The sequence below is a fragment of the Nerophis ophidion genome, linkage group LG11 (genome assembly GCF_033978795.1).
Source record: "Nerophis ophidion isolate RoL-2023_Sa linkage group LG11, RoL_Noph_v1.0, whole genome shotgun sequence".
NCBI classification, from domain to species: Eukaryota; Metazoa; Chordata; class Actinopteri; order Syngnathiformes; family Syngnathidae; genus Nerophis; species Nerophis ophidion.
The window spans coordinates 54,275,122-54,301,334 of record NC_084621.1 but is presented as its reverse complement, the minus strand read 5'-3'; the positions used below and the strand labels follow the sequence as shown (position 1 = coordinate 54,301,334).

General features: G+C 42.4%; 1 protein-coding gene across 1 annotated transcript; it reads right to left on the bottom strand.

The window, feature by feature from the left end:
* Positions 1-1,039: 1,039 nt before the first annotated feature.
* Positions 1,040-25,067, bottom strand: LOC133562252 (elongation of very long chain fatty acids protein 4-like). Its single transcript, XM_061916264.1, has 7 exons — positions 24,821-25,067; positions 14,714-14,790; positions 12,172-12,359; positions 11,902-11,982; positions 8,989-9,160; positions 8,649-8,776; positions 1,040-4,168 (listed from the first exon to the last, which is right to left on the bottom strand). The coding sequence occupies exons 2-7, from the start codon at positions 14,778-14,780 to the stop codon at positions 3,848-3,850; spliced, it is 957 nt and encodes a 318-aa protein (XP_061772248.1). The 5' UTR covers positions 14,781-14,790; positions 24,821-25,067; the 3' UTR covers positions 1,040-3,847.
* Between the last annotated feature and the right edge of the window lie 1,146 nt (positions 25,068-26,213).

The following is a 26,213-nucleotide window of genomic DNA, read 5'->3' as shown; positions in this document are numbered from 1 at the left end:
ACGGCGGGAGCTGCCATGCAAGGCGCTAACCAGCACCCATCAGGAGCAAGGGTGAAGTGTCTTGCCCAAGGACACAACGGACATGACTAGGATGGTAGAAGGTGGGGATTGAACCAGTAACCCTCAGATTGCTGGCACAGCCACTCTACCGACGTCCCCCTATCTGTGTTGGCCCTGCGATGAGGTGGCGACTTGTCCAGGGTGTACCCCGCATTTCGCCCGAGTGCAGCTGCGATAGGCTCCGGCACCCCCCGCCACTTGAGAGGGACAGGCGGTAGAAAAATGGATGGATGTTCTTACAGTGTTTACTGCTTTGATGGGTTGGGTGCAGTGGTCAAATTGTTACAAAGCTGGCACTATGAACCAAAGTTGAAGAAAAACATAAAAACTAATGTTGTAACACTGCTGAAGGATACCTCCCACTCATTATGAGGAAATCTTAAAAAACACACACACGTACACGTACAAACACAAGCAGACCTCAGCTGGTTCAATGAAACATTGGGGGGAAGGGGCTGAAAGAGTGGTCATGGGAGGAGTTGGCAGGGTGAGGGTGTGGGAGGGTTCAGCAGCTGCTGTGTATAGTTACCATGGAAACCTTTGTTAAAAAGCTGTCAAACTGGATGGAGATTTTTTTTACAGGGATTGACCAGTCTTTTAAACATTAATATTTTAAAGGTTTTGCTTCTATTGTCTCATAGAATCACCTTGAACATTTATTAAAAACAAGTAAGTTGTATATTTAAGAGGGTTAAACATGTAGAGTATAGTAAGATTCTGCTAAACTATTCAGGAAGGTAACCATTTTGTATGGAATTAAAACACTTGATTGATTTTAATGTGATTGTATTTTAATTGTTGATTTTGAGGAGTAATTCCATAATTCAAATAATGAATACAAATTGTGGGTAATGACGCCCCCTAGTGTCCCATGAGTATGTGGCTATAATGTACTGTATTAGTTTCTTATTGTTCTAAATGGGTTGGTATGCATTTATTACATGATACAATGCATTGTAAAAAAAAAATGAAGTCAAACTTTATTCAGGCATTTAGTTTAATTTTAAGAGACTTCAATTCAACGATATATTTTTTAAAAATCACATAAGCAATGTGGACATTTAAATGTCCAAGCCAACAAGCCGGGAGCGCTCTTAAATGCTAGAGTACAAAAGATCACAATGTAATATGTACAACACAAATCCACGACAAGCATTCTAAAACAGATCATAAAAAAGATAAGCGTTTATCAAGCAAAAATATATCAAAACAACCAATAAAAAACAAAACAAATGCAGCTGTGGGTGAAAAATCGGATAATTACATGGATTTACATTTCATATACTACAGACAAAGCAGTTGTACACTGTAGCAGGTTCAACAGCCCTGTTTGTTTTATATCAATTATTTTTTTCAATCAGTTATTGGTTTCATGGCGTCTTTACATTCAAGGCAGCACGAGACATAGACAAAGATTGTAAACAAAAAAATAAGAAAAGTAGAAATTTAAGAGTGGATTCAAAATAAATAGTGAGCTAGCTTTGCATACATTTAAAGCAATAACAGTTTGGTTGAGCACACATTTTCACCAGGGTGTGAGGCAAGTGATGACCTCGGACAATATCATGTTCATTGAAATAGAAAAAGACAGGCACAAAAATATTTTACAGTCGACATATGGGGGTATTTGGAGAATGACATATCAGGTCCACATTGCAACATGACACACAAGTAGAGACATACAAAACCTAGAGTGCATACAGAAATAGAATATATTACACTGTTATATCACTTTGTGACCTGTCCATATTTACCGGAATAATCACATCCAAGTCCAAAAGGATTAGAAATGATTCCTATTGTCACTTACAACTCGCCACTTTGAACTGCTTTCCTTCATCTTTGCTACTAAGTGAATCATTGCAAAGACAAACATTGAGATGACATACAGCACATTGAAAACATAAATCAGTCCCTCCAGGATTTTGCGGGGTTTTTTTCTGATTGTTGCGGCCTAAAATGCATGAATTCTCTGCAGCTTTTTTTTAGAAAGTTACCTTGTTTTGAGCTGTATTTTTCAATAATATTGAATCAACCTTTGATTTTAATGAATCTATAATCAATGTTAAGTAGTCCTCTTCTACAAAAATTGGAAAACAAATTATTTATTGATGCTTTACTTGTTTTATACCACACTGACTTACAAGTACACTAGATGGTAGTAAAAGCAAACACTCAGAGCTCATTGTCAAATTACTGTACTGTTTTAACTAAATATAACTAATAATGAGAGTAAGAAACATGAATAAAATACATAAATAAACACCACCAAAGGCTTCATTACTGGCCGCTGTCTGCTCTGTCATCGTCTCAATGTTTTATGCTTGAAAAGGGTTTGTCTCGTTTCATCGTCACACTTCAGTATCTCTGACATGTAAAAGCGACCTCTTTGCTCGGTCACCTTTTCAAATTAAAATCTGTTCTTCATTGTCTTTCCCTGGAGAAATAAACCCTTAGCTAATACAAGTAATCTATGAAGAAAATGTTTACAGTATACACTACATTGCTTTAGCACAGTAGACAGGAGTCGTAATTAGATCTTAGCTATGTAGGTGGACAACAATTATTTGGTTAGTGTTTCTCAATTATTTTCTGTTACACTCCCCTTTGGAAGAAGAAAATATTTTGCGCCCCCCACCACTCTCCACCGCGACTATAAATAGTATAATTTGTCTTTAAAATTGTTATAGCTATACCTCTGCATAACATGGAAAGCTTATTAACATTAAAGGAAACAACACACCCCCTCTTCCACTGTGGTTACATATACGCTTCATCTTATTCTGGTATGGCTAAAAAAGCATGTTTTCCACCCCTCTATTTGTGAAGGACTATGTTAAGCAATAAAGAGTTAAAATATTGTTACAGGTTGCTGTTCCGGCTTCGTCTACACAAGAAACCAATATTTGTTTTGATAAGACAGTTGACGTACCACTCAGACACAAATTCTATTGGCCAAAATGACACTTATTGGCTAAAATGGGCGGGAGAAGTTACTAACATTGGACAAAAATGCCAGGCCGCGCATAGTTTGCGTGAATTGGCAAGAGAATTTCTGGAGGGACTGACAACTATGTCGTGTAAAGAGCGGTTGTTGTTGCTCCAGGATTATCATACAAAATCTCAACTGTATGACTAACAAACAACAAGAAGATCAGCTTAATACATGTGGATGAGCCAGTTGGAAATTAAAGAGACGTGATTATTTGTTTCTGGCAGTGATTCCCAACCACCGTGCAACCCCGCACCGAGATCATCAGGGGCGCCGCGGAAAAATGCTTTATTTCACCGAATTAGTAGTTACTATATTTTTACTGCAAATAATGTATTTTTGTTCATCTGGCTAGTCCAGCGAGTATCGTAATAGGCCAAATGCACTTCCGCTTCCTGTGTAGCCGATATCTGTTGCCATTTTGGTCTATTTTTCTCCTGTAAAATGTGGGCCTCGGTTCAGTAAAGGTTGGGAAACCCTGGCTTACATACAGTATGTGTTCCTGTCTCAGTAAATCTTTTCCTTTCCAGAAATATCTGGAGAATTTGATGTTAATTTCTCAGCTGATTTACACCGCTTGGCAACTCAATTAAAAGCAGTAATTCTTAGATTGGCCTTTTTTGTGAACCGAGTGACCTCTGCGTGACGCTCTCTCAAACACCAGTTGGTCTCATCATATATCTACATCAACTCAGATCATGGCTTTAAATAAATACATCGTACTCGACCCCATCCATCCTTCCTCTTCTACTAAAATCCAATAAATCAAAGCACGTCAACGTTACCCTTCATCATTTAATCTCTTTTTGCTCTTCCTTTCCTCTTTCTCCTGGCGCTGTTTTCCTGGGCTTTGTCGTCTTTGCTCCCCGCCGTCACTGCACCGTTGGCGGCCTTGCTGAGTCCATTGAGGGCCCCGTTAGAGATGGCCTTGCTGGCTTTGGAAAAGGAGGTGTCACGCCTGGGTTGCTGGCGGCGGTAGGTCTGGTAATAGAAGTTGCCGAAGAGGATGATGAAGGTGATGGCGTAGCAGATGAGGGAGTAGTGCATCCAGTGGGGGAAGTCGCAGTTGACGTAAAGGGACAGGGCGGTGTGGCCAATAGTGACATGAAACTGGACCTAGGATACACACGCACACATAAAACATCAGCTTGCACTACGTCTTTGAAGTGATGCATTCTCTTACACCTTTCAAAGATTATTTTAAGACCAATTCGCAAGTTCATTATCATAATACTAGGCAAACTGACAATCTCTGTCCTATCTTTAGCCGTATCACTCTTAGCCAGTTTTCCATCAAACACAGAAGTCCTTTACTTTGGAATACTCATCTATGTATTGCTAACTCCTCATCTTCACTCACTAACTTTAAACATAGATTAAGGGCAAGCCTGATGAATCAACATTCTCCATCTGTTTCTACCTTATAAGGTATCCCTATACTTCCTCTCACACACATACACACACCTGGACTCAGTCCACACAATGTACTCTACTTGTTATCTTATTTTTTCTATATACTATGTTTACTTTTCTTTGTTAATTTACTGCTTTAGGTGAGAACCTTGCATAAGCCTTTTTGGGTTTCTTTTCTCACCTGCACTTATTTCTTAGTACGTTTTTTTCGTTGCTCATTAATTTTCTGTTGTTTTTTTACAATGTTACCTTTTGTACTGTTTATATTATGTGAATAAACAAATAAATAAAAGTGTCCTGCGAAAACACGGACAAAACCATGTCTCTTGGCAGGGTTACAGAAAACGTATGTCCAACTTAGTCAAGTCGGGGTATATGTGGCGACATTAACAGTAGGGGTGTGGGAAAAAATCAGATTCAGAATCGATTCTCATATTTTTTTAAATCGATTTTTTAATTATTTTTTTTAAAAATCAATCCAGCAAACCACTACACAGCAATACCATAACAATGCAATCCAATTCCAAAACCAAATCTGACCCAGCAACACTCAGAACTGCAATAAGCGGAGCAATTGAAAGGAGACACAAACACGATACAAAACAAACCAAAAGTAGTGAAACAAAAATTTATATTATTCACAACAGTATCAATATTAGTTATAATTTCAGCATAGCAGTGATTAAAAATCACTCATTGACATTATCATTAGACATTTATAAAAATAAACATAAGCTTGACAACACACTGTCTCCAATGTTTTCATAAAGATAAAACAAGTCATATTTTTGGTTTGTTTAATAGTTAAAACAAATTTACATTATTGCAATCAGTTGATATATTATTGTCCTTTACAATTATAAAAGCTTTTAAAAAAAAAATCTACTACTCTGCTAGCATGTCAGCAGACTGGGGTAGATCCTGCTGAAATCCTATGTATTGAATGAATACAGAATCGTTTTGAATCGGAAAAATATCATTTTTGAATCGAGAATCGCGTTGAATCGAAAAAATCGATATATAATCGAATCGCGACCACAAGAATCGATATTGAATCAAATCGTGGGACACCAGAAGATTCACAGCTCTAATTAACAGGGTCCCCGCAGATCAATAAAACGTTTTTTAAACTTTTAAAAATAACTTTTGGTTATCAAAGCCTTAAAAAGTCTTACTCGGAATGTCGAAAAGCATGTCAGAAATTTGATGTTGGACCGAGGTAGTAATGTGTCTACATCCGTATTTTAGTATTTTCGTAACCGCAATTTTATTAGTTGTACGTAACTGGCAGGACTTCGATTGGTCCGCGCATGTGCAAAGATTGCTTACTTTTAAGAATAGATTTGTCGAAACAGCACGATGTCTCATGCTGTTTTATCAATGTTTTGTATAAAAATAATTTTATCTAGTAGTAAAAGGGAACGACAACATACAAATGAAAAAGGGTTAGAAAAATCAGGTAGTATTTCGCCACAAAATCTTTCACTCTTCTATCATTGCAAAGAATGACACATGGGGGCGCCACTGACTCCATCCATCCATCCATTTCCTACCGCGTATCCCTTACGGCAGTGGTTCTCAACCTTTTTCATGTGATCTACCCCCTGTGAACATGTTTTTAATTCAAGTACCCCCTAATCAGAGCAAAGCATTTTTGGTTGAAAAAAAGAGAAATAACTAAAATGCAGCACGATGTCATCAGTTTCTGATTTATTAAATTGTATAACAGTGCAAAATATTGCTCATTTGTGGTGGTCTTTCTTGAACTATTTGGAAAAAAAGATATAAAAATAACAAAAAACTTGTTGAAAAATAAACACGTGATTCAATCATAAATAAAGATTTCTACACATAGAAGTAATCATCAACTTTAAGTGCCCTCTTTGGGGATTGTAATAGAGATCCATCTGATTCATGAACTTAATTCTAAACATTTATTCACATAAAAAAAAATCTTTAACATCAATATTTATGGAACATGTCCACAAAAAAAATCTAGCTGTCAACACTGAATAATGCATTGTTTTATTTCTTTTCACAGTTTATGAACTTACATTCATATTTTGTTGAAGTATTATTCAATAAATATATTTATAAAGGACTTTTGAATAGTTGCCATTTTTTTAATATTTAAAAAATCTGTACCCCGCCTTCCGCCCGATTGTAGCTGAGATAGGCGCCAGCGCCCCCCATGACCCCGAAAGGGAATAAGCGGTAGAAAATGGATGGATAAAAAAAAATCTCGGGTACCCCTTGGCATACCTTCAAGTACCCCCAGGGGTACACGTACCCCCATTTGAGAACCACTGCCTTACGGGGTCGCGGGATGTGCTGCAGCCCATCTCAGCTGAATCCCACTGCGTCATTTCTTTTTTAAATGTATACTTTTAAATGATCAGTGTTGTGAATATGACACTGTTATTAAAATAAAGACTACAAAAAAAGAAACCATGATAAAAGTGAATGAACAGATTTGCCATAAAACAAGTTGACAGGATGTGACATAGACTTTATGCCTGTGTGCATTGATTGCGTCTTCCAGTCCCTGTCGGGTAATGACAGTAACGTATTGAGGAAAAATGTAATTAACTGATTTCTGGAAACGGCTCAATATGGCTTCCAAAGGACCCATTAGCTGCCCGGCCAGGTATCTGTTGCAAAAATATTAAACGGAACAGTTCCTGCACTAAACCAACAATAATACTAGTGAATTCACAACAGGACCTTTTTGGGGTGAATTAGAAGGCGACTAGCGGAGGTGTGGCGGTTTTAGAGTGAAAAACAGATACATCAAACAGTGCTGCAAAGTCCTCTACAATTAGCAATTGTGGGCTTGTTATTTTTTTTTCAAAATTGCATGCAAATTTTGTCGGGGTGGTGGCTTTGCAACCTGTGGTTGCTTATTTGGGTTTGCTTTTCTGTCTGTGTGGTAGGTAGTGTTTTGCTTTCTCCACCCCAATTTCCTAGTTATCCCACCCGCTCTGTGAACCTACAAAGACCCCTGTGAAGGGGGGCGTGGCCTGCAGACCTGTATCGAAACGGGGTGTGCCAGGACCGGCTTCGAGATCAGACGACAGGTGCGCAGCCCAAGCCCCCCTTCACACTCCTACTCACACTTGTCACTCACACATCTCATCAGACCAACGGTGTTGTTTGCCTTACCTCTGGCTTATTATACTATATACTTTTTAGAAGTCAACCGGGGGTAACTTGGAAAACAATCGCTGACAGCAGTTAGATTGGATCAGAATATTTCAAATTTACACAAATAATTCTGAAATACTGTGTACATGTTTTTATTATAATTTGGCTTTTGTTTTCATTGTAACTATTCCATCAGGTAGTGCCATATTTTCATGCTTTGGTGACAATAAAATTTAGTATTTACCATTATCATAACAATTTATAAAACTTTGCAGGCTCTGAATATCTTCCAGGTGAAATCCCTTTTTACTGATAGAGAAACAATATTACAAATAGTAAGAATAAAATGTGCATTACATTGTTTAACTGTATTAAAAGAAGAAATAGGACATTTCTGTGCACCTTATTTTTTGCTATGAGGCTAACTGACATGGGTTTTAAAGTCCCAAAACACAATGAGACAAATGAATGAGCTAAAAATAGCCGTACATCAATCATAGTAACCCTCGCCAGCGAATAAATCAGTGTTTGGTTATCAAATATTTTTTTTTGCCTTGACCAATCAGTGACTTATTTCTTTGCCCTCTATTTATCTGGTCCCATGTTCCTTTCATTTGAGGTGCAGAGGGCAACTGCAGGCCCAAAACACAAGACATGGTTTGTCCAAGCAGTTTGCACAATTGGCTAAGGCACTCTATTGTTCCCTAAATGTGTGCATTCAAGATATATTTTTATTTTGTCCATTTAAAGGGCCTTAACTAGATCTTAAAAGTATTTCAATTGGATCGTGAAAAATGTGCAAAAACCCTAATTAAAAGTGGCTAGGGCTTACTAAAAAGCTCAACACAGATATAAATAAAGGCTGATGAGTTATCAACACTAATCAAAGTAGAACAAAAGGTACACGATCTAACCTAAAATGTAAAACTGTCCATTTATCAATTCTGCACAAACCTTTGTGAGAATGAGTTACCTTGCAAGCACACGCACAAACAACTTAAGACTTCTTTGGTTGAGGTAAAAATAGTAATTGATTTACCATCTGTATGATAGTCAGGTACTTCTTCCACCACAGATACTTTTGAATCTTGGGACCACAAGAAGCCAGGCCATAGTAAAGGTACATTAAGACGTGGATTGCTGCGTTCATGTGTGCACCAAAGAAGGCTGTGGGAATCAAACAATTGATATTAGTTTGGTCTCTGACTGTGTATTCCATAATGCCAGACTGCAATTTTGTAAGCAAAACCAATATACAGACATTAGATATGACAATTGTTTTCTTTTAATCAAGAAAGAATTATCAAAATATGAAAGTGTAAATATTGTGGCGAGAAAGACGGGGCAAAATGAGGTGTTTTGTAACATGAGCCACTCACACTGTCCTCCTGCCACCCATTTGATGCCGATCCACCAGAGCGTGAACATGGTGCAGTGATGGTAGACGTGCAGGAAAGTGACCTGGTTGAACTTTTTCCTCAGAATAAAGAATACAGTGTCCAGGTACTCGATGCCTTTGGAGACGAAATACCACCACAACGCTCCTGCAACCTGAAGACAGGGGTATAGTGCAGATACATCCTTTATATTTATGGTAGGTAGGTCTTTATTGTCATTGCACAAGCACAACAAGACTTTGTTTAAAGTGTATATTTGTAATTTGACAAACATTTTGAGACACTTTTCAATCATCAGTTAATTATTCACTCATGGATTGTTCGCGGCAGGTGAGTGTGCACTGAACCCTGACATTTTGGACTCTTGTCTTCCAAGCCATTTGCTAAAATCAAATAAGTTCATTTTATTTCTCAATAATGTAAACTCAGCACCCTATCTTAACAGAAAAAATGTTTGCAAATTTGTTAAAAAAGAACAACTGAAATATCACATGGTCATAAGTATTCAGACTATTTGCTCAGTATTGAGTAGAATAACCATTCTGATCTAGGTTTCCCGAATATCTCTATAGTGTATCCTTTACGACATGTATGCTGTCTTAACTTTAGTCTTAACAGCCAGATCACCTGAGACCAGCTGACCCTTGGTGTCTTTGGTTTCAGGTGTGTAAATAACGTCATGGAACCAGACAACATAAAGGAGCAGGAAATTGTAATACGACACCACTTCTTGAACCTTTCTGACAGGAGCCCAATAGAGTCAAAACTAAGAACAGTAGATTGAGTTTCTAAAATATTGTTATTTTTAGTAGTCAGTTACAACCACTTTTACTTGTTGAAAATCTTCCACATCCATTCATCCATTTTCCATACTGCTTGCCTCATTGGGGTCACAGGTGAGCTGGAGCCTATTCCAGATGCCAATACAAGCATAGAGAGAAAAAGCCAACACCACTCTGAGAGAACTTAACAGAGATACCGGATATACTAATTATGAAGCAAACTTAAGTGACATTATCTGAACTTGTTCCATACATTGTTTTACATCACATAGGGCCTATGTACTATTGCGTCTGATACAGGTGATCTACTAAGACTGCATGTACAATTGATAACAAGTAAAAAAGTAGGGCAGACTGCCCAATTTGAATACATTCTTTGCATTTATAACAGCTGTGACCAAGGAGACACTCATTTCCTTTCACATTCATGAAATCATATGCCCCACTGGTCAACCTGTTATGTTTTGGAATATGCAGCATACACCACCTTTTCCGGGCAATATACTGTAGAAGTGAGGTCTACACAACAGAAGCTAGTTGTAGCACGCTGACGGTGCACTCTGGGACCAAGTGTCTTTTTGTGTCGTTCTCGCCAGTTCCGGTCCTAAATCGCTGCCAAAGTGTACCAACTTGTAGGAGTACATCCTCAGCCAACTACTTTCCAGGTGAGAGGCATGATTTATGATCCACAATGAACTTCCAGGGAGCAAGGAAGCGAGGAAACACCTCGCCAGTCGATCATGTGGAAATTGTACACAAGCTTGTTATCACAGCAATGCTATAAATAGTTTGTCTGTGTTAGCGCTTATAATAACAATGTCACTATTACTTGGTTAATATTCAAGTCACGAAATGTAAATGGAGTATTGCTGGTTATTTTTGACTGGTTATTTATTGGATTTTATGGGCACAATACAGGACCTCTCATTGGCTCTGCTATAAGCAGACTTTTATTTACGTTTGTTGACAAGTTAGAATGCTTTTTTTTTTTTAAATCCATCCATCGTCATGGGTTTCATAATGGTTGTGAACAATAGGCAATATTCCAAAAAATGGCAGTTCCCCTGTAGAGGGGTCATATTATGATTTTAAAACACTTCCTTGTGGTCTACATAACATGTAATGGTGGTTATTTGTCAAAATGTTGCATATATTATGTTTGATAGATCATATTGGGCTCCATTTTGATTGCATCTTCTCCCCGCCAGCCATGTTGTAGTTTTTAGCTCTTCTATTTGAAGTTTATTGACAGATATACGTTTGAACTGTTTCTAATTTGTATTAGAAATGGCAACAGCGGAAGATGCATGTGCATGTACGAGCCAGTCTGCCCCACAACGAGAGGATAGAGAAAAGGAAGGAACCTATTGACTACTTTATTGGACTACAATGGCAAACTGGCGCTAAGATTTTCGGGTAAAACTTTACCATATATGGAGTTATCTGCTGACGTAACTGCCGACAAATACTTCACTAGATACTCAAATTCCGAACAGCTCGTTTCGAGGAACTATGAAGGAAGGCGAGATTGGTTTATAAATATAACTACCATGCCTCCATGGTTTAATTTCAAATTTTCGAGACAACAAATACACAAAAATAGGCCCCAATAGGTAACAAAAGTTGGTTTTACCTAAATGGTCCCTTAAGTCTACCGGCAGCTACACAATTCTCAAAGGATTTTGTTGAATAGACACGATGTCTGCTAATTTTTATTTATAAAAGTCCAAATATGCTGACAGACATATGAAGAACGGAGGATTCTCTGTCCATAGTCTGTCTTTGCAATTTGATCGCATCCTTTCTCACAGCCAGTTAATGTTCACATGCCGAAGTACCTAATATAGGCGCAAAACAGTTTTTAACTTGATAAATAATACTGTAAGCGCTATATGATTATATTCGCATCTCCTCTTCCCAGTATTGTGGGCGTTCTAACAATCAGGCACGCTAAATGGATTGCACTCTCTATTCTGCTCATTTCAGAGACGCAATCCTCTGCGTACGAGCTTAGTACATCGGCTATGCGTTCATTATCAAGTTTGCACATTATTTAACTGCGCAAACCTTTAGTACATCAGTCCCGTACAATTCAGTTGCTTCTTGCACTCACTCTGACTTCATTGGGGTCATCCGAGTAGTCCACTGATTGACAGATGTAACTGTATCTTGCCGCCCGGGCTGCCATAAACAGCTAAAAAAAAAAGGTGTATACGTTGAGTACATATCTGCTGGATGATTAAAACAGGAAATGTCAGATATACAAAATGAGGTGACGACACAACATCCAGATGGACAGACTCAAATAAGATTCATCCAACACAGGACTGAAGGAGATGATGACATTAGTGTGCACAATGGGAGGAAGACCTGGCCCCTTTACCTCTTTGAAGATGAAGAAATTAAGGAAGACCATGCTGAAGTTGTAGACAATGAGGGTTTTGCGGAGCTGGAAAGGCTCCCTGTTTTTCATGTATTTGGGGCCCAGCCAGAGAAACAGGAGGTAAGATGTACTGATGGCCAACGTGGGTAGGGGGTTGTCCATTAGCGGCCATTTCTCCACTCGTTTGTCTGTTGGACAGATGTTACATGGCCATTAATGACCTGCAGAAACACGGTTATAGCCTAATTTAAGTATTGAGCTGCAGACTACAGTTTTTATTTGGAATCCCAACTAAAATTTTGGAGAGAAGAATGTGCCAAAGGTTGCACAGAACTAAGATTGAAACACTGTCATGTGTAACATCACATAGGACAGGGGTCGGCAACCCGCGGCTCCGGAGCCGCTTGCGGCTCTTTGATCACTCTAATGTGGGTCAGCTGCATAATTTCCGACCCCCCCCCCGATTATCCAGAGAGATTTCCAGAGTTTAATGCCTCTCTCAGAAATCACCCGGGGCCAACATTCTTCGATTTTCATCTTGTCGATAATATAGAGGGCGTGCCCTGATGGCAAAGCTTTTATAGTCCTTTAAAACAAGTATGCATTACAGTCGTCTAAGTTTGTCTATTGAAACCACATACAACTCGTGGCTGGGCTGTGCTAGATATTTTTACATGATGTAGAGGCAGCGCCTTCATATCACCCCCGTATTAATGTGGAAGGGCGAAAATCAGCAGACATTCGTGAGAATAGTTGCTCTGAAATCCGGGAGTCTCCCGGATTGTTTGGGAGGTTTGGCAAGTGTGATGCTGTCAGACGGCATTAATTTAAAACTCGCGGGCCGCACTAACATTACATTTTCATATTAAGGTACGGGCCGCGAGTCTGAGACCCCTGGTTAATACATAGCACAAAGCAAAAAAAAAACTCTGTATGCAGTGTTATTTCATTTTAAATTTCGAAAGAGTTTTGTGGCTCCCATTGTTTTCTTTATTTTGTGAAACGGGTCAAAATGGCTCTTTGGGTGGTAAAGGTTGCCGAACCCTGACATTGGACCTTCATGCAAGACCTGAGATCTCAGTGTTCTTCACAGGACCTCAGAACAACAAGCATCAAATGATTAACTGTGGATGTTTTGTTCTATGGGTGTACTCTTTCAATGGATTGTTGTCATATTAAAAGTTGTGACAATCCAGCTTTACTATATGTATCAAAAATTTAGCGGACCCTCCAGGATGTTGCGATGTAAATGCGCAAGAAGTCCCAACGCATTATGCGCAGCCCTGCAACAAAATTGTTATTTTTGACAATCACATTTTCGCAGAGCAGCGCTTTAATACGCACTTCAGCTGTGTAATCAATCAAATGTGTCACTGCTAGGGCCTGCAACACCCATATCATCCCTTTCTTGTTTACATGGACAGGGATGTGCTGTCATTTAACAAAAAAAAATCACAGCCAAAGATCAGCCTCAATGGTTGTCCACTGACTGCCACAAAGTTATCATTACATCTAGGGTAGTAAAAATATGAACATTTGAAATTATGGTAATCAGTGAAAGTACCTGGGAGTCCACTTGAACAGCAGACTGGACTGGAAGAACAACAGCAAAGCTGTCTACAAGAGCATGAGCATGAGCAGACTCTTTTTGCTGAGGTAGCTTAGGTCCTTTAATGTGTGCAGCAAGCTGTAGGAGATCGTTTTTTCACTCTGTTGTGGCCAGTGCCCTGTACTTTGCAGTGGTTTATTGGGGGAGCAGCACCAGCAAAAAGGACTAAAACCGGATCGACAAACTGATCGGGAAAGCCGGCCAAACTGTTGACACGCACAGGCGTTTGTGTCAGTGAGGGACAGGAGTACACTGGACGAACTGCTCATGGACAATTCTGCCGACCACAGTATATAATATATGCTTTAGGTTGCGAGCAAAAATTTAAGTTACGAGCCTCCCCACCGCTAGTTGTGGTACAGAATGTCACAGTGAACCCCGTTAGATCCAACCAAAACATCCCGTATTACTCCCTTGCACGGCATGGTGCGGTTGGGAGAGTGGCCATGCCAGCAACCTGAGGGTTCTTGGTTCAATCCCCGCCTTCTACCAACTTTGTCACGTCCACTGTGTCCTAGAGCTAGACACTTCACCCTTGCTCCTGATGGGTTGTGGTTAGGGCCTTGCATGGCAGCTCTCGCCACCAGTGTGTGAATGTGTGTGTAAATGGGTGAATGTGGAAATAATGTCAAAGCACTTTGAGTACCTTGAAGGTAGAAAAGCGCTTTACAAGTATTACCCATTTATCATTTATTTATCACTAGCCTATAGCGAGAGATAGACATAACTTTGTATTTTAAACATGGGAAGAAGGAAGAAAGTGAGTGTAAAGACAGTGCCGAGACCCTGGGAAAGAGTATTCTGTTTTGTTTCTTATGGGAACCACTCCTCTGGGGTTTGTTGCTGTCTTGAGTACTTAACTGGCAGTAGCAGTGACAGCAGAAAACAAAAACAAAATATATATGTGGATGTCAAACACACAAATGTATTTACCTGCGATGGTTAAGGTCCACTTGTAGAATTCTATTGTGTCATTAATCAAGTGTGTGACGATCTCCATGTCCGGTGACCTGAATTAAAGAAAACAGCTTTGTGACTGACCTTTAAATCAATCCAGCTAAAGTATTATTATTATTATTATTGTGTTGAGCATACCTAATATGAATATAATATTTCACAACTATATCCCACAAAAGTGAGTACACCTCACATTTCAGTAACCATTTCATTGTATCTTCTCAAGGGACAGCACCACACTGGATGCAGTGTACACCTTGCATATCCACCTAGATTCATTTTCCCCACACGGCTAATAATGTATAAATGGCTGATCACAACAAATATCCAGACGCATACATTTGTCCAAATGTGGCCAAGTAGACGCATTGTGGGTTTCCTGGACATAGTCTACATCGCTAAAAGAAAAATATAAAGAAAAATATAAAGAAGAGAATCCCACTGCCATCTTCCAATAGTTTATTTAATATATAAATCGCCCGCTTGAATATACCACCTGGTCTTCTACGACTCTCTTGTCTTATTTGGGAAGTCTGTTGTGATTTATCTTCTTGGTTCCATGACCCGCCTTATCTTGCCTCTGATTGGCCTGTCCCTAATGTTTTGCCTTAATCTCAACCAATCATGACTCATCATAGTAAACAACCAACCAATCATGAATGTTGTGTCACACACACACTCTGTGCTGCCCTCTGCTGTTGGAGCACGCAGAAGCACCTCTGGAGACACCAGACACGCCCCGACGCTCGTTAGGAAGACCGCGCCCACTCTCCGCCGCAGCTTGCGGCAATCAACGACTGACACACCTGGCATGGATGAAGGACGGCAGTATAAGAACGGTCGACGCTGACTCTTCGACGTGGGAACGTAATCTACTACCCGTAAACTGCACGTATCTGATAGACCGCCTGATCCTGCTCGTTGCCTGTTTTTCCTTGTTGCCTTTTAGTTCTCCTGATCCCTGTTTCTCCCGCTCTTCCCACAGTGCTCGTATCACCACTGCTGTTTCCCTCCTGGACCTGTTTGCCTTCCTGGATCCTCGACCTAACTTTGGACTTTCGGACCCCCTCTCCTGCCTTTGACCCCCGCTTGGACCTTGGACTTCCCCTGGCTTCTTCCCCACTCGGATTAGGACGCTGAACATCCAACACGCACCTCAACAAACCTCATGGTATTTACATATGGTAATTCCGCACAGTCATTCATGCAGACACATAGTAGCATACACACTCCACGTATTTAATAAACCTATTGAACTTGACATCCCGTTGCCATGCCGTCTCCTTCCCCAGTAGCAACTTAACAGTACGTTCCCACCAAGATGGAACCAGACGGCACCCCTAATTCTTCGGCCAGACCTCGGGCCCGGACCTCCCTAGTTGCCGACCTGTCCACCATCCAAACTGTCCTGCATCAACATCAGGATCGTTTTTCCACACTGGAAGACAAGTTGGACGTTGCATTTTCCAGTCTATTGGCCAGATTGGACAACTTCAGCAGTGGTCAGGTGACACCCTCCACACCAGTTGTTAGTGCACCCATTACACTCGCCACTAGGGAAGCTACACCACTCCGTGAACCTAGGATTGCCAACCCTAAGAACTTTGAGGGGAATTTTGAACTTTGTCGTGGCTTCCTGGTACAGTGTGAGTTAATTTTTTTACACCAACCCTCAAGATATTCTAACGATGGTGCTAAAATTGCCTTTTTGTTTTCTTTACTCTCGGGGCCTGCGCTGAAATGGGCTACGTCAGCGCTCAGCAAAACTTTGGGATTAAACACAAATTACGCCGCTTTTCGTAAATAATTTTTGGCGGTCTTTGATCATCCCGCTGATGGCGGAGATGCGGCCTCCAAACTCCATTCTATTCGACAGGGCTTCCGCTCTGTGGCTACATATACATTGGCGTTTCGAACCCTGGCAGCGGAGAGTGGATGGGAGGACAAGGCACTTCTGAACGCATATAGAAGGGGACTTAATGAAACCATTAAGGATGGTTTGTTACGGGACAGACCTACTTGTCAGGACCTCATTGAGCTAGCTTTGTTATTTGACCAACACCTTCTTGAACGGGAATCAGAGAGGAGGAGCGACTATGGCAGCCCTTCTTCAGCCAAACACTCTCGCTATTCCAACCAAACCCTCAACAAACAGTCTGGCGCAGTTGGTCCAGTTCTAACCACACCTTCTGATCCTATGCAAATTGGCAGGTCCCAACTTACCTTCGAGGAACGGGAACGGAGGTTCCAACTTCACCTCTGCCTTTATTGTGGCCGGGCAGATCATCACATACGTAACTGCACCTTTTGGCCAGAAGGATCAGGCTCATCAGTCAAGGGGATCTTGGTGAGACATACTTCTGTCCCCACAACTCCTTCTCGTAAGAAGCCTAGTATTCTGTTTCCAGCAAGACTGACTTGGGAAGTTAGGACATTGTTCGTGGACGCATATCTGAACTCCGGAGCCGACGAGAGCTTCATTGACCTTGGGTATGCCCAAGAAAAGGGTATACCATTAATACCACTTGAAAATTTTGTGTCCGCCCAAGCCCTTGATGGCCATCCTTTGGGGCCTATTAAGCACCGTACTAAACCTTTGTCTCTCACCCTCTCTGGCAACCATACAGAAATCATCAGCTTCTGAGTTTTGGACGCTCCGGTAGCCCCTCTCGTCCTAGCCCGGTCTTGGCTAATCCAGCATGACCCTCACATCTCTTGGGCCACGGGCAAAATTCTGGCCTGGAGCAACCACTGCTACTCTAATTGTCTCAAATCTGCAATCATTCACCCTGATAAACCAAGACCAGTGTCACTTCCGGTGGACCTTTCCCGAGTTCCCAGTGCATACCACGACTTAGCAGCCGTGTTCAGCAAGGACAAAGCAATGTCTCTCCCTCCTCACAGGCCTTATGAATGCTCTATGGATCTCATCCCTAATGCAGTTCTTCCTGGCAGCCGATTGTACAACTTATCTCTACCTGAAAACAGGCCATGGAGGACTACATTTCTGAATCCCTTGCCTCTGGAATCATGAGACCTAAGTCCCCGGTTGCTGCTGGGTTTTTTTTTGTTAGCAAGAAGGACGGGTCACTTCGTCCTTGCATTGATTACCGTCAACTAAATTGCATAACTGTTAGGAATAGATATCCCTTACCTCTACTTAACTCTTCCTTCGAACCACTCACTCCCGCCACCATTTTCACGAAATTAGATCTCCGTAATGCTTATCTGGTTCGCATCAGGGAGGGAGATGAGTGGAAGACGGCATTCAACACTCACCTTGGACACTTTGAATCTAGGGTGATGCCTTTTGGTTTGACCAATGCCCCCGCTGTTTTCCAAACCCTGATTAACGATGTTCTCAGGGATATCCATCCATCCATTTTCTACCGCTTATTCCCTTACGGGGTTGCGGGGGGCGCTGGCGCCTATCTCAGCTACAATCGGGCGGAAGGCGGGGTACACCCTGGACAAGTCGCCACCTCATCGCAGGGCCAACACAGAAAGACAGACAACATTCACACTCACATTCACACACTAGGGCCAATTTAGTGTTTCCAATCAACCTATCCCCAGGTGCATGTCTTTGGAAGTGGGAGGAGGCCGGAGTACCCGGAGGGAACCCACGCATTCACGGGGAGGACATGCAAACTCCACACAGAAAGATCCTCAGCCTGGATTTGAACCCAGGACTGCAGGACCTTCGTATTGTGAGGCAGACACACTAACCCCTCTGCCACCGTGAAGCCCAGGGATATGATCGATAAATTTGTTGTGGTTTACCTTGACGACATATTAATTTTCTCAAAAGACCTTCAGGAATATCAACGACACGTCTGTCTTGTTCTTCAAAGATTACTAGAGAACCGACTCTTCGTCAAAGCAGATAAATTTGAGTTTCATTCGTCTTCTGTTGAATATCTTGGATTTGTCATTGAAAAGGGACATGTCAAAGCTGACCCCAAGAAGCTGAAGGCTGTAGTGGAGTGGCCTCTACCCGGACCGAGTTAAGTCGGTTTTTGGGCTTCGCTGGATTCTACAGATGATTTATCAAGGACTTCAGTAAGTTGGCCGCACCACTTCATGCACTCACTTCCACCAATGTACCCTTTCAGTGGAACCAGGAAGCAGGTATGGCATTCTGGTGCCTGAAGAGGAGCTTCAGCTCTGCACCCATCCTGGTGTACCCTGATCAAGACTGCCCATTCATAGTTGAGGTAGATGCTTCTGATTCGGGAGTTGGCGCAGTACTTTCGCAACGCTCCAAGCAGGACAACAAGATCCACCCCTGTGCATTCTTTTCGAGACGCTTATCTCCTGCGGAGCGCAATTACGATGCTGGTAATCGGGAGTTGCTTGCTGTTTACGAGGCTCTAAAGGAATGGAGACATTGGTTAGAGGGTGCTAAATTTCAATTTCAAGTTCTTACTGATCACCGTAATCTTCTCCATGTCCGTGCCGCCAAGAGGCTTAATGATCGTCAGGCCCGATGGTCCCAGTTTTTTGGTCGCTTCAACTTTGTTCTCTCTTTTAGACCTGGATCTCTTAACACCAAGGCTGATGCACTCTCTCGCCAGTTCTCGGAAGAAACCACTGACAAGACACTTAAAGAAGAAACCATCTTTCCTCCTTCCAGGATTATTGGCATGGTCACTTGGAAAGTAGAGGCTCTTATGCAAGACGCGTTAATAAAGAAACCGGGGCCAGGTGGCGGACCTCCCAACAGACTTTTCGTCCATCGGGATCTACGTCCTCAAGTTTTGGAGTGGGGACATTCCAGTGTGTTCTCTTGCCATCCTGGTTTTCAACGCACACTTTCCTTCATCCGCCGGCGATTCTGGTGGCTGTCCATGGCCAAGGATACTCGTGAGTTTATCGCCGATGCCATACTTGTGCACGGAATAAACCGTCCCACAGACCACCGGCAGGAGTCCTGTGTCCTCTTCCCGTCCCCCGTCGTCCATTGTCTCACATTTCTTTGGATTTCGTTACTGGTTTTCCCTCATCCCACGGTAATACCGTAATACTCACCTTTATTGAACGATTCTCAAAAGCTGCACATTTTGTCCCACTTCCCAAACTTCCATCTTCCTCTGAAACTGCTGACCTCCTGACCAACCATATAGTAAAACAACATGGCATCCCGGTGGACATTGTCTCGGACCGTGGACCCCAGTTCACATCCAGGGTGTGGCAGACCTTCTGCAAGGGTATTGGGGCCACAGTCAGTCTCACTTCTGGCTATCATCCGCAGAGTAATGGTCAGGCTGAGAGAGCGAACCAGAGTGTGGAGACCATGCTGCGCTGCATTTCTGCTCGACAACCTTCTTCATGGAGCAAGTTTCTTCCTTGGGTCAAGTTTGCCTATAACTCCATGAAGAGTTCAGCTACAGGGTTATCACCATTTGAATGCTCCCTTGGGTATCAACCCCCTATGTTTCCCCAACAGGAGATTGAAGCATCTGGGTCATCCTCTCGCAAACACATCAAGAAATACCATCAGGTGTGGAAGGCTGCCCGGGCGTCTCTTCTAAGATCATCTGAAAAGATGTGCAACAGTGCCAACCGGCGACGCATTCCAGCCCCTGTTTACTCTCCGGGCCAAAGAGTACTTCTACGTACCAAGGACCTTCACCTACAGGTACCATCCCGGAAACTCGCTCCTCGTTTTGTAGGACCCTTCACCATTGAGACCATCATCAATCCCGTTGCAGTCAAATTATCTTTACCACCGTCTGTTAAACGACACCCCGTAGTCCACGTATCTCAGATTAAACCTGTTGCTTGTTCCCCACTTTCATCCCCCAACCCCATTCCTCCTCCTCCTAGAATGTTGGACAATGGAGATCCTCGGGGTCCGCCGACAGGGGAGGGGTTTAGTGTATTTGGTAGACTGGGAGGGATATGGACCCGAGGATAGGTCTTGGGTTCCTGCTTCCTACCTTGCTGACCCCGAATTTCTAAAGGAGTTCTATCGGGCCAACCCTGGAGCTCTTCGACGCTCGTCAGGGGCCTCGCATAAGGGGGGGGGGGGGCACTGTTGTGTCACACACACACTCTGTGCTGCCCTCTGCTGTTGGAGCACGCAGAAGCACCTCTGGAGACACCAGACACGCCCCGACGCTCATTAGGAAGACCGCGCCCACTCCCCGCCGCAGCTTGCGGCAATCAACGACTGACACACCTGGCATGGATGAAGGACGGCAGTATAAGAACGGTCGACGCTGACTCTTTGACGTGGGAATGTAATCTACTACCCGTAAGCTGCACGTATCTGATAGACCGCCTGATCCTGCTCGTTGCCTGTTTTTCCTTGTTGCCTTTTTGTTCTCCTGATCCCTGTTTCTCCCGCTCTTCCCACAGTGCTCGTATCACCACTGCTGTTTCCCTCCTGGACCTGTTTGCCTTCCTGGATCCTCGACCTAACTTTGGACTTTCGGACCCCCTCTCCTGCCTTTGACCCCCGCTTGGACCTTGGACTTCCCCTGGCTTCTTCCCCACTCGGATTAGGACGCTGAACATCCAACACGCACCTCAACAAACCATATGGTAATTCAACACATAGTCATTCATGCAGACACATAGTAGCATACACACTCCACGTATTCATCAAGTATTTAATAAACCTATTGAACTTGACATCCCGTTGCCGTGCCGTCTCCTTCCCCAGTAGCAACTTAACAATGAATGTTCTTATACGTGCAAGCACGTCTTGGAAGGAGACGGAAGGGGTTTAGTAGCCCATAGAATGTCGTGAGGGAGGGGGAATCAAGGGAGAACAAGGAACACAACAAAGAAACGGTGTTTGGCCATTTTAACATGACATAAATTATATCGATATTACGATATTTCCTTAATTCATATCTTTTTATACATATATCAATATATCCAACAAACTCTATGTATCGCCCAGCCCTACCATGCGGCCTAATTTCCAAAAGGGAGGGTTTCATGTTCTGCTTCATATATGTCACAGTACATGTTTGCCTCAATAAACCACAGCTCTCCAGTGCCGGCAGCACTCATGCACTCTCAGTACTTAAAAATCACCTTGATTAGTCAATCGTGTTGCCATGCTATTCAAACAGCAATGGCTTTGTGTTGGGCTGTTTCATTTGAATAGTCTACACTGCGATACAAGCGGTACACTGACTACTTTAAAGCAGTGGTCCCCAACCTTTTTTCGCTCCACGAACCAGTTTAATGTAGGCATTATTTTCAGGGACCAGCTTTCCACTTGTGCCAGATAAATACAGCAAAAATAAGTGCATGAAAAATACAAGTAACTATAATGCTGAATTAGTGGGAGATTGTTTTCTTGCAATGAGATGCAGATGGAAATCAGCCTTTGGCTACAATCTGTCACTTTTATATTTGATATGTTCATTAATGTGCATTGTATCATGTCACACAGTTATAAGAAATATAACAACTTCCTATGAGGAGTTTTATTGTACATCTATAAACCAGCTAATTGGGGTCGGTAACCTGTGGCTCCTGAGCCGCATGCGGCTCTTTGATCACTCTGATGTGGCTCAGTTGCATAATTGCCGACTCCCCCGATTATTCCGGGAGATTTCCGGATTTTAGAGCCTCTCACAGATATCACTCAGGGTAAAAATTCTCTGACATTCACCCGGGTTAATATATTGAGGGGGTGCCGTGTTGGCAATGCTTTTAATGTCCTCCTAAACATCTCATCGAGCCCGATTTTACACCATACTATCTGTGTGCCGACTGGTGACATGTAGTATGCAATCTCTGTTATCTCACACACAGTAAGTGATTGTAAGGCATACTTGTTCAACAGCCGTACAGGTTTCAATGAGGGTTGTGATACAAACAACTTTAATACTCTTACTAATATGTGCCGCACCGTGAACCCACACCAAACAAGAATGACAAACACATTTCTGGAAAACATCTGCACTATAACACAACATAAACACAATAGAACTAATACCCAGAATCCCATGCATCCCTAACTTTTCCGGGCAACATTATACACCCCCGCTAGCACCAAACCCCGCCCACCTCAACCAACGCACGGAGGGGGGATTGGTGCTAGCGGGGGTGTATAATGTAGCCTGGAATAGTTAGGGATGCATGGGATTTGGGGTATTTATTCTGTTGTATTTATGTTGTGTTACAGTGCAGATGTTCTTCCGAAATGTGTTTGTCATTCTTGTTTGGTGTTGGTTCACAGTGTGGCGCATATTAGTAAGAGTGTTAAAATTGTTTATATCACAACTCTCAATGTAACCTGTATGGCTGTTGAACAAGTGTGCCTTGCAGTCGTTCAAGTGCGTCTGCAGAAGCCACATACATCATGTGATTGGGCTGGCAAACTGTTCGTTAATGTTGTGGAGGGCATTAAAGGCAGCAAGTTTATAGGACTCCTTTATTATTATTGTTTGGGTGAAACCCAGTAGACATTCGCAAAAATAATTGCTCCAAAATTCAGGAGCCTCCCGGTAAATTTGGGAGGGTTGGCAAGTGTGATGTTGTCAAGCGGCGTCCATATAAATATCGCGGGCCACTCTAACATTACATTTTAATAATAAGATGCGGGCCGCATGTCTGACACCCCTGGTTTATACATAGCACAACGCAAAAAACAACAACTCCGCATGCAGTCTTATTTCATTTTAAATTTCAAAAGAGTTTTTTGGCTCCCATTGTTTTCTTTTAATTTGTGAAACGGGTCAAAATGGCTCTTTGAGTGGTAAAGGTTGTCGACCCCTGGTCTAGTGGGACAGGCCACAGTTAAGGTGGAGAAAATAAAGTTAAAGTACCAATGATTGTCACACACACACTAGATGTGCCAATATTATTCTCTGCATTTGACCCATCACCCTTGATCACACTCTGGGAGGCGAGGGGAGCAGTGAGCAGCAGTGGTCGCACACCCGGGAATCATTTTTGGTGATTTAACCCCCAATTCCAACCCTTGATGCTGAGTGCGAAGCAGGGAGGTAATGGGTCCCATTTATGTAGTCTTTGGTACGACTCGGCCGGGGTTTGAACTCACAACCTACCGATCTCAGGGCGGACACTCTAACCACAAGGTCACTTAGTAGTTTTTTATTATTTATTTTAATGTTTTTCTGTGGCCCGGTAGAAAATGCGTCACTGACCGGTACCGGTCCATGGACCGGTGGTTGGGGACCACACTCCTTTAAAAATATATCAAAGATTAATTCCCATAGTATTGGGCGGATTGCGTGGCGCGGTTGGGAGAGTGGCCGTGCAACCTGAGGGTTCCTGGTTCAATCCCCACCTTCTCCCAAGCTTGTCACGTCCGTTGTGTCCTTGAGCAAGACACTTCACCCTTTCTCCTGATGGGTTGTGGTTAGGGCCTTGCATGGCAGCTCCCGCCATCAGTGTGTGAATGTGTGTGTAAATGGGTGAATGTGGAAGTAGTGTCAAAGCGCTTTGAGTACCTTGAAGGTAGAAAAGCGCTATACAAGTATAACCCATATTGTTCCTTGAGAATACATCTTAGGGTAGTGGGCCGCATGAAAGCCACATAAGAGACGGAGTGCGGCCACAGAATGGATGCTCTACATGGGCTTGGATGCGCACAATGGCAGCTAGGGAGCATGTGCAGACACAGTGCATGTGTCAGCACTTTTTTTGGGGAGGGGTGTGGGGGACAGAAAACGACCACCACTATTATCAGCAGATGCAATGGTGCTTAACTCAGATGGGGTCGAGTCGGTGCCTTATTACCATTGAACAACTCTGGAGTGGATTGAACGTTGCTAAAAAGAAGGTGACACCCACCAGTCTCTCCTGCTGCGGCATCCACCGTCCATCGCCTTAACTATTACCCACAATGCACCGCAAATGGCCGATATTTCCATTATAGAGCGATTTCATGCGGTTTCACATCCTATGGAGGCAACGTGACTCTTACCAACCCACACTAATAAGCAATACGCGGCCTTCACCTCGAATGTATGCTCTAAGAGCAGCTGTTTCATCAATTGTGGTGTAAAACATCGTTACAATATCGACATGATTACCTGGTGCAGCACTTGACATAATAGCGACACTCATCTCAGTGACGGTGCTCATTACCTTGACGATGGCGATCTTTTCTCTTCTTTTTTGTCAGTTTATGGTGACATTCAGAGCAAGGTCATGCAGCGTTCCTCCTCCCGCTCGATCGATTCGCCTTTTTTTTTTTTTTAGTAGTCGATCAACATCTGCGGCAAGTTACGCGAGGATGGCGTGAACGTGTCGCCCCGCAGCCTTCGTCTTCCTAACAATTCTCCTCCTGAGCCTTCTCAACAGCGCTGTCAAGTTGCCCTACATGTAAGCGTGTGATGTGTTCCATCCGGATTTCAAAATAAAACGTTTGCGAATATTAAAAGGAAAAATACATGTCAAACTCGAAGCCCGGGGGCCAGATCTAGCCTACCACATCATCAATGCGTGAATAAAGTACTTCATATTTTATTACTAAATGCATTATTTCCATTTTGACAAAAAAATAAAATACATGTTGCATATCCTTTCAACTTTAATATCATCTAACAGTGGCGGGCTGTGCGTTTCCCATTAAGGCTTTTGGTGATGTCCTACTTAGTCCAACTTTAATAAATACCCCTAAAAATACCATAGTTTATGTTGCCACATGACCACGGCTGGAGAAATGCTATACTGAAACACACTTGTGTACTACTGGCCATTGAATCGCCTCAACAGTGTACAGCGTACTAATGTATTGTTGGATGTACAGTGGGGCAAAAAAGTATTTATTCAGCCACCGATTGTGCAAGTTCTCCCACTTAAAATGATGACAGAGGTCTGTAATTTTCATCATAGGTACACTTCAACTGTGAAAGACAGAATGTGAAAAAAACATCCAGGAATTCACATTGTAGGAATTTTAAAGAATTTATTTGTAAATGATGGTGGAAAATAAGTATTTGGTCAACCATTCAAAGCTCTCACTGATGGAAGGAGGTTATTGCTCAAAATCTCACGATACATGGCCCCATTCATTCTTTCCATAACACGGATCAATCGTCCTGTCCATTTAACAGAAAACAGCCCCAAAGCATGATGTTTCCACCCCCATGCTTCACAGTAGGTTTGGTGTTCTTGGGATGCAAATCAGTATTCTTCTTCCTCCAAACACGATGAGTTGAGTTTATAACAAAAAGTTCTATTTTGGTTTCATCTGACCACATGACATTCTCCCAATCCTCTGCTGTATCATCCATGTATCCATGTTGGTATTAAGTCAACTCGGCGTGTTTGGAGGAAGAAGAATACAGAGTTGCATCCCAAGAACACCACACCTACTGTGAAGCATGGGGGTGGAAACATCATGCTTTGGGGCTGTTTTTCTGCCAAGGGGACAGGACGATTGATCCGTGTTAAGGAAAGAATGAATGGGGCCATGTATTGTGAGATTTTGAGCCAAAACCTCCTTCCATCAATGAGAGCTTTGAATAGTTGACCA

Excerpts from the sequence above, each read along its gene's own strand:
- LOC133562252 (XM_061916264.1), bottom strand. The coding sequence starts at position 14,780 with ATGGAGATCGTCACACACTTGATTAATGACACAATAGAATTCTACAAG. Across the intron at positions 9,161-11,901 it reads ATGACCCCAATGAAGTCAGA|GTTGCAGGAGCGTTGTGGTG; the intron begins GTGAGTGCAAGA and ends CCCTGTCTTCAG. Across the intron at positions 4,169-8,648 it reads ACCTGACTATCATACAGATG|GTCCAGTTTCATGTCACTAT; the intron begins GTAAATCAATTA and ends TGTGTATCCTAG.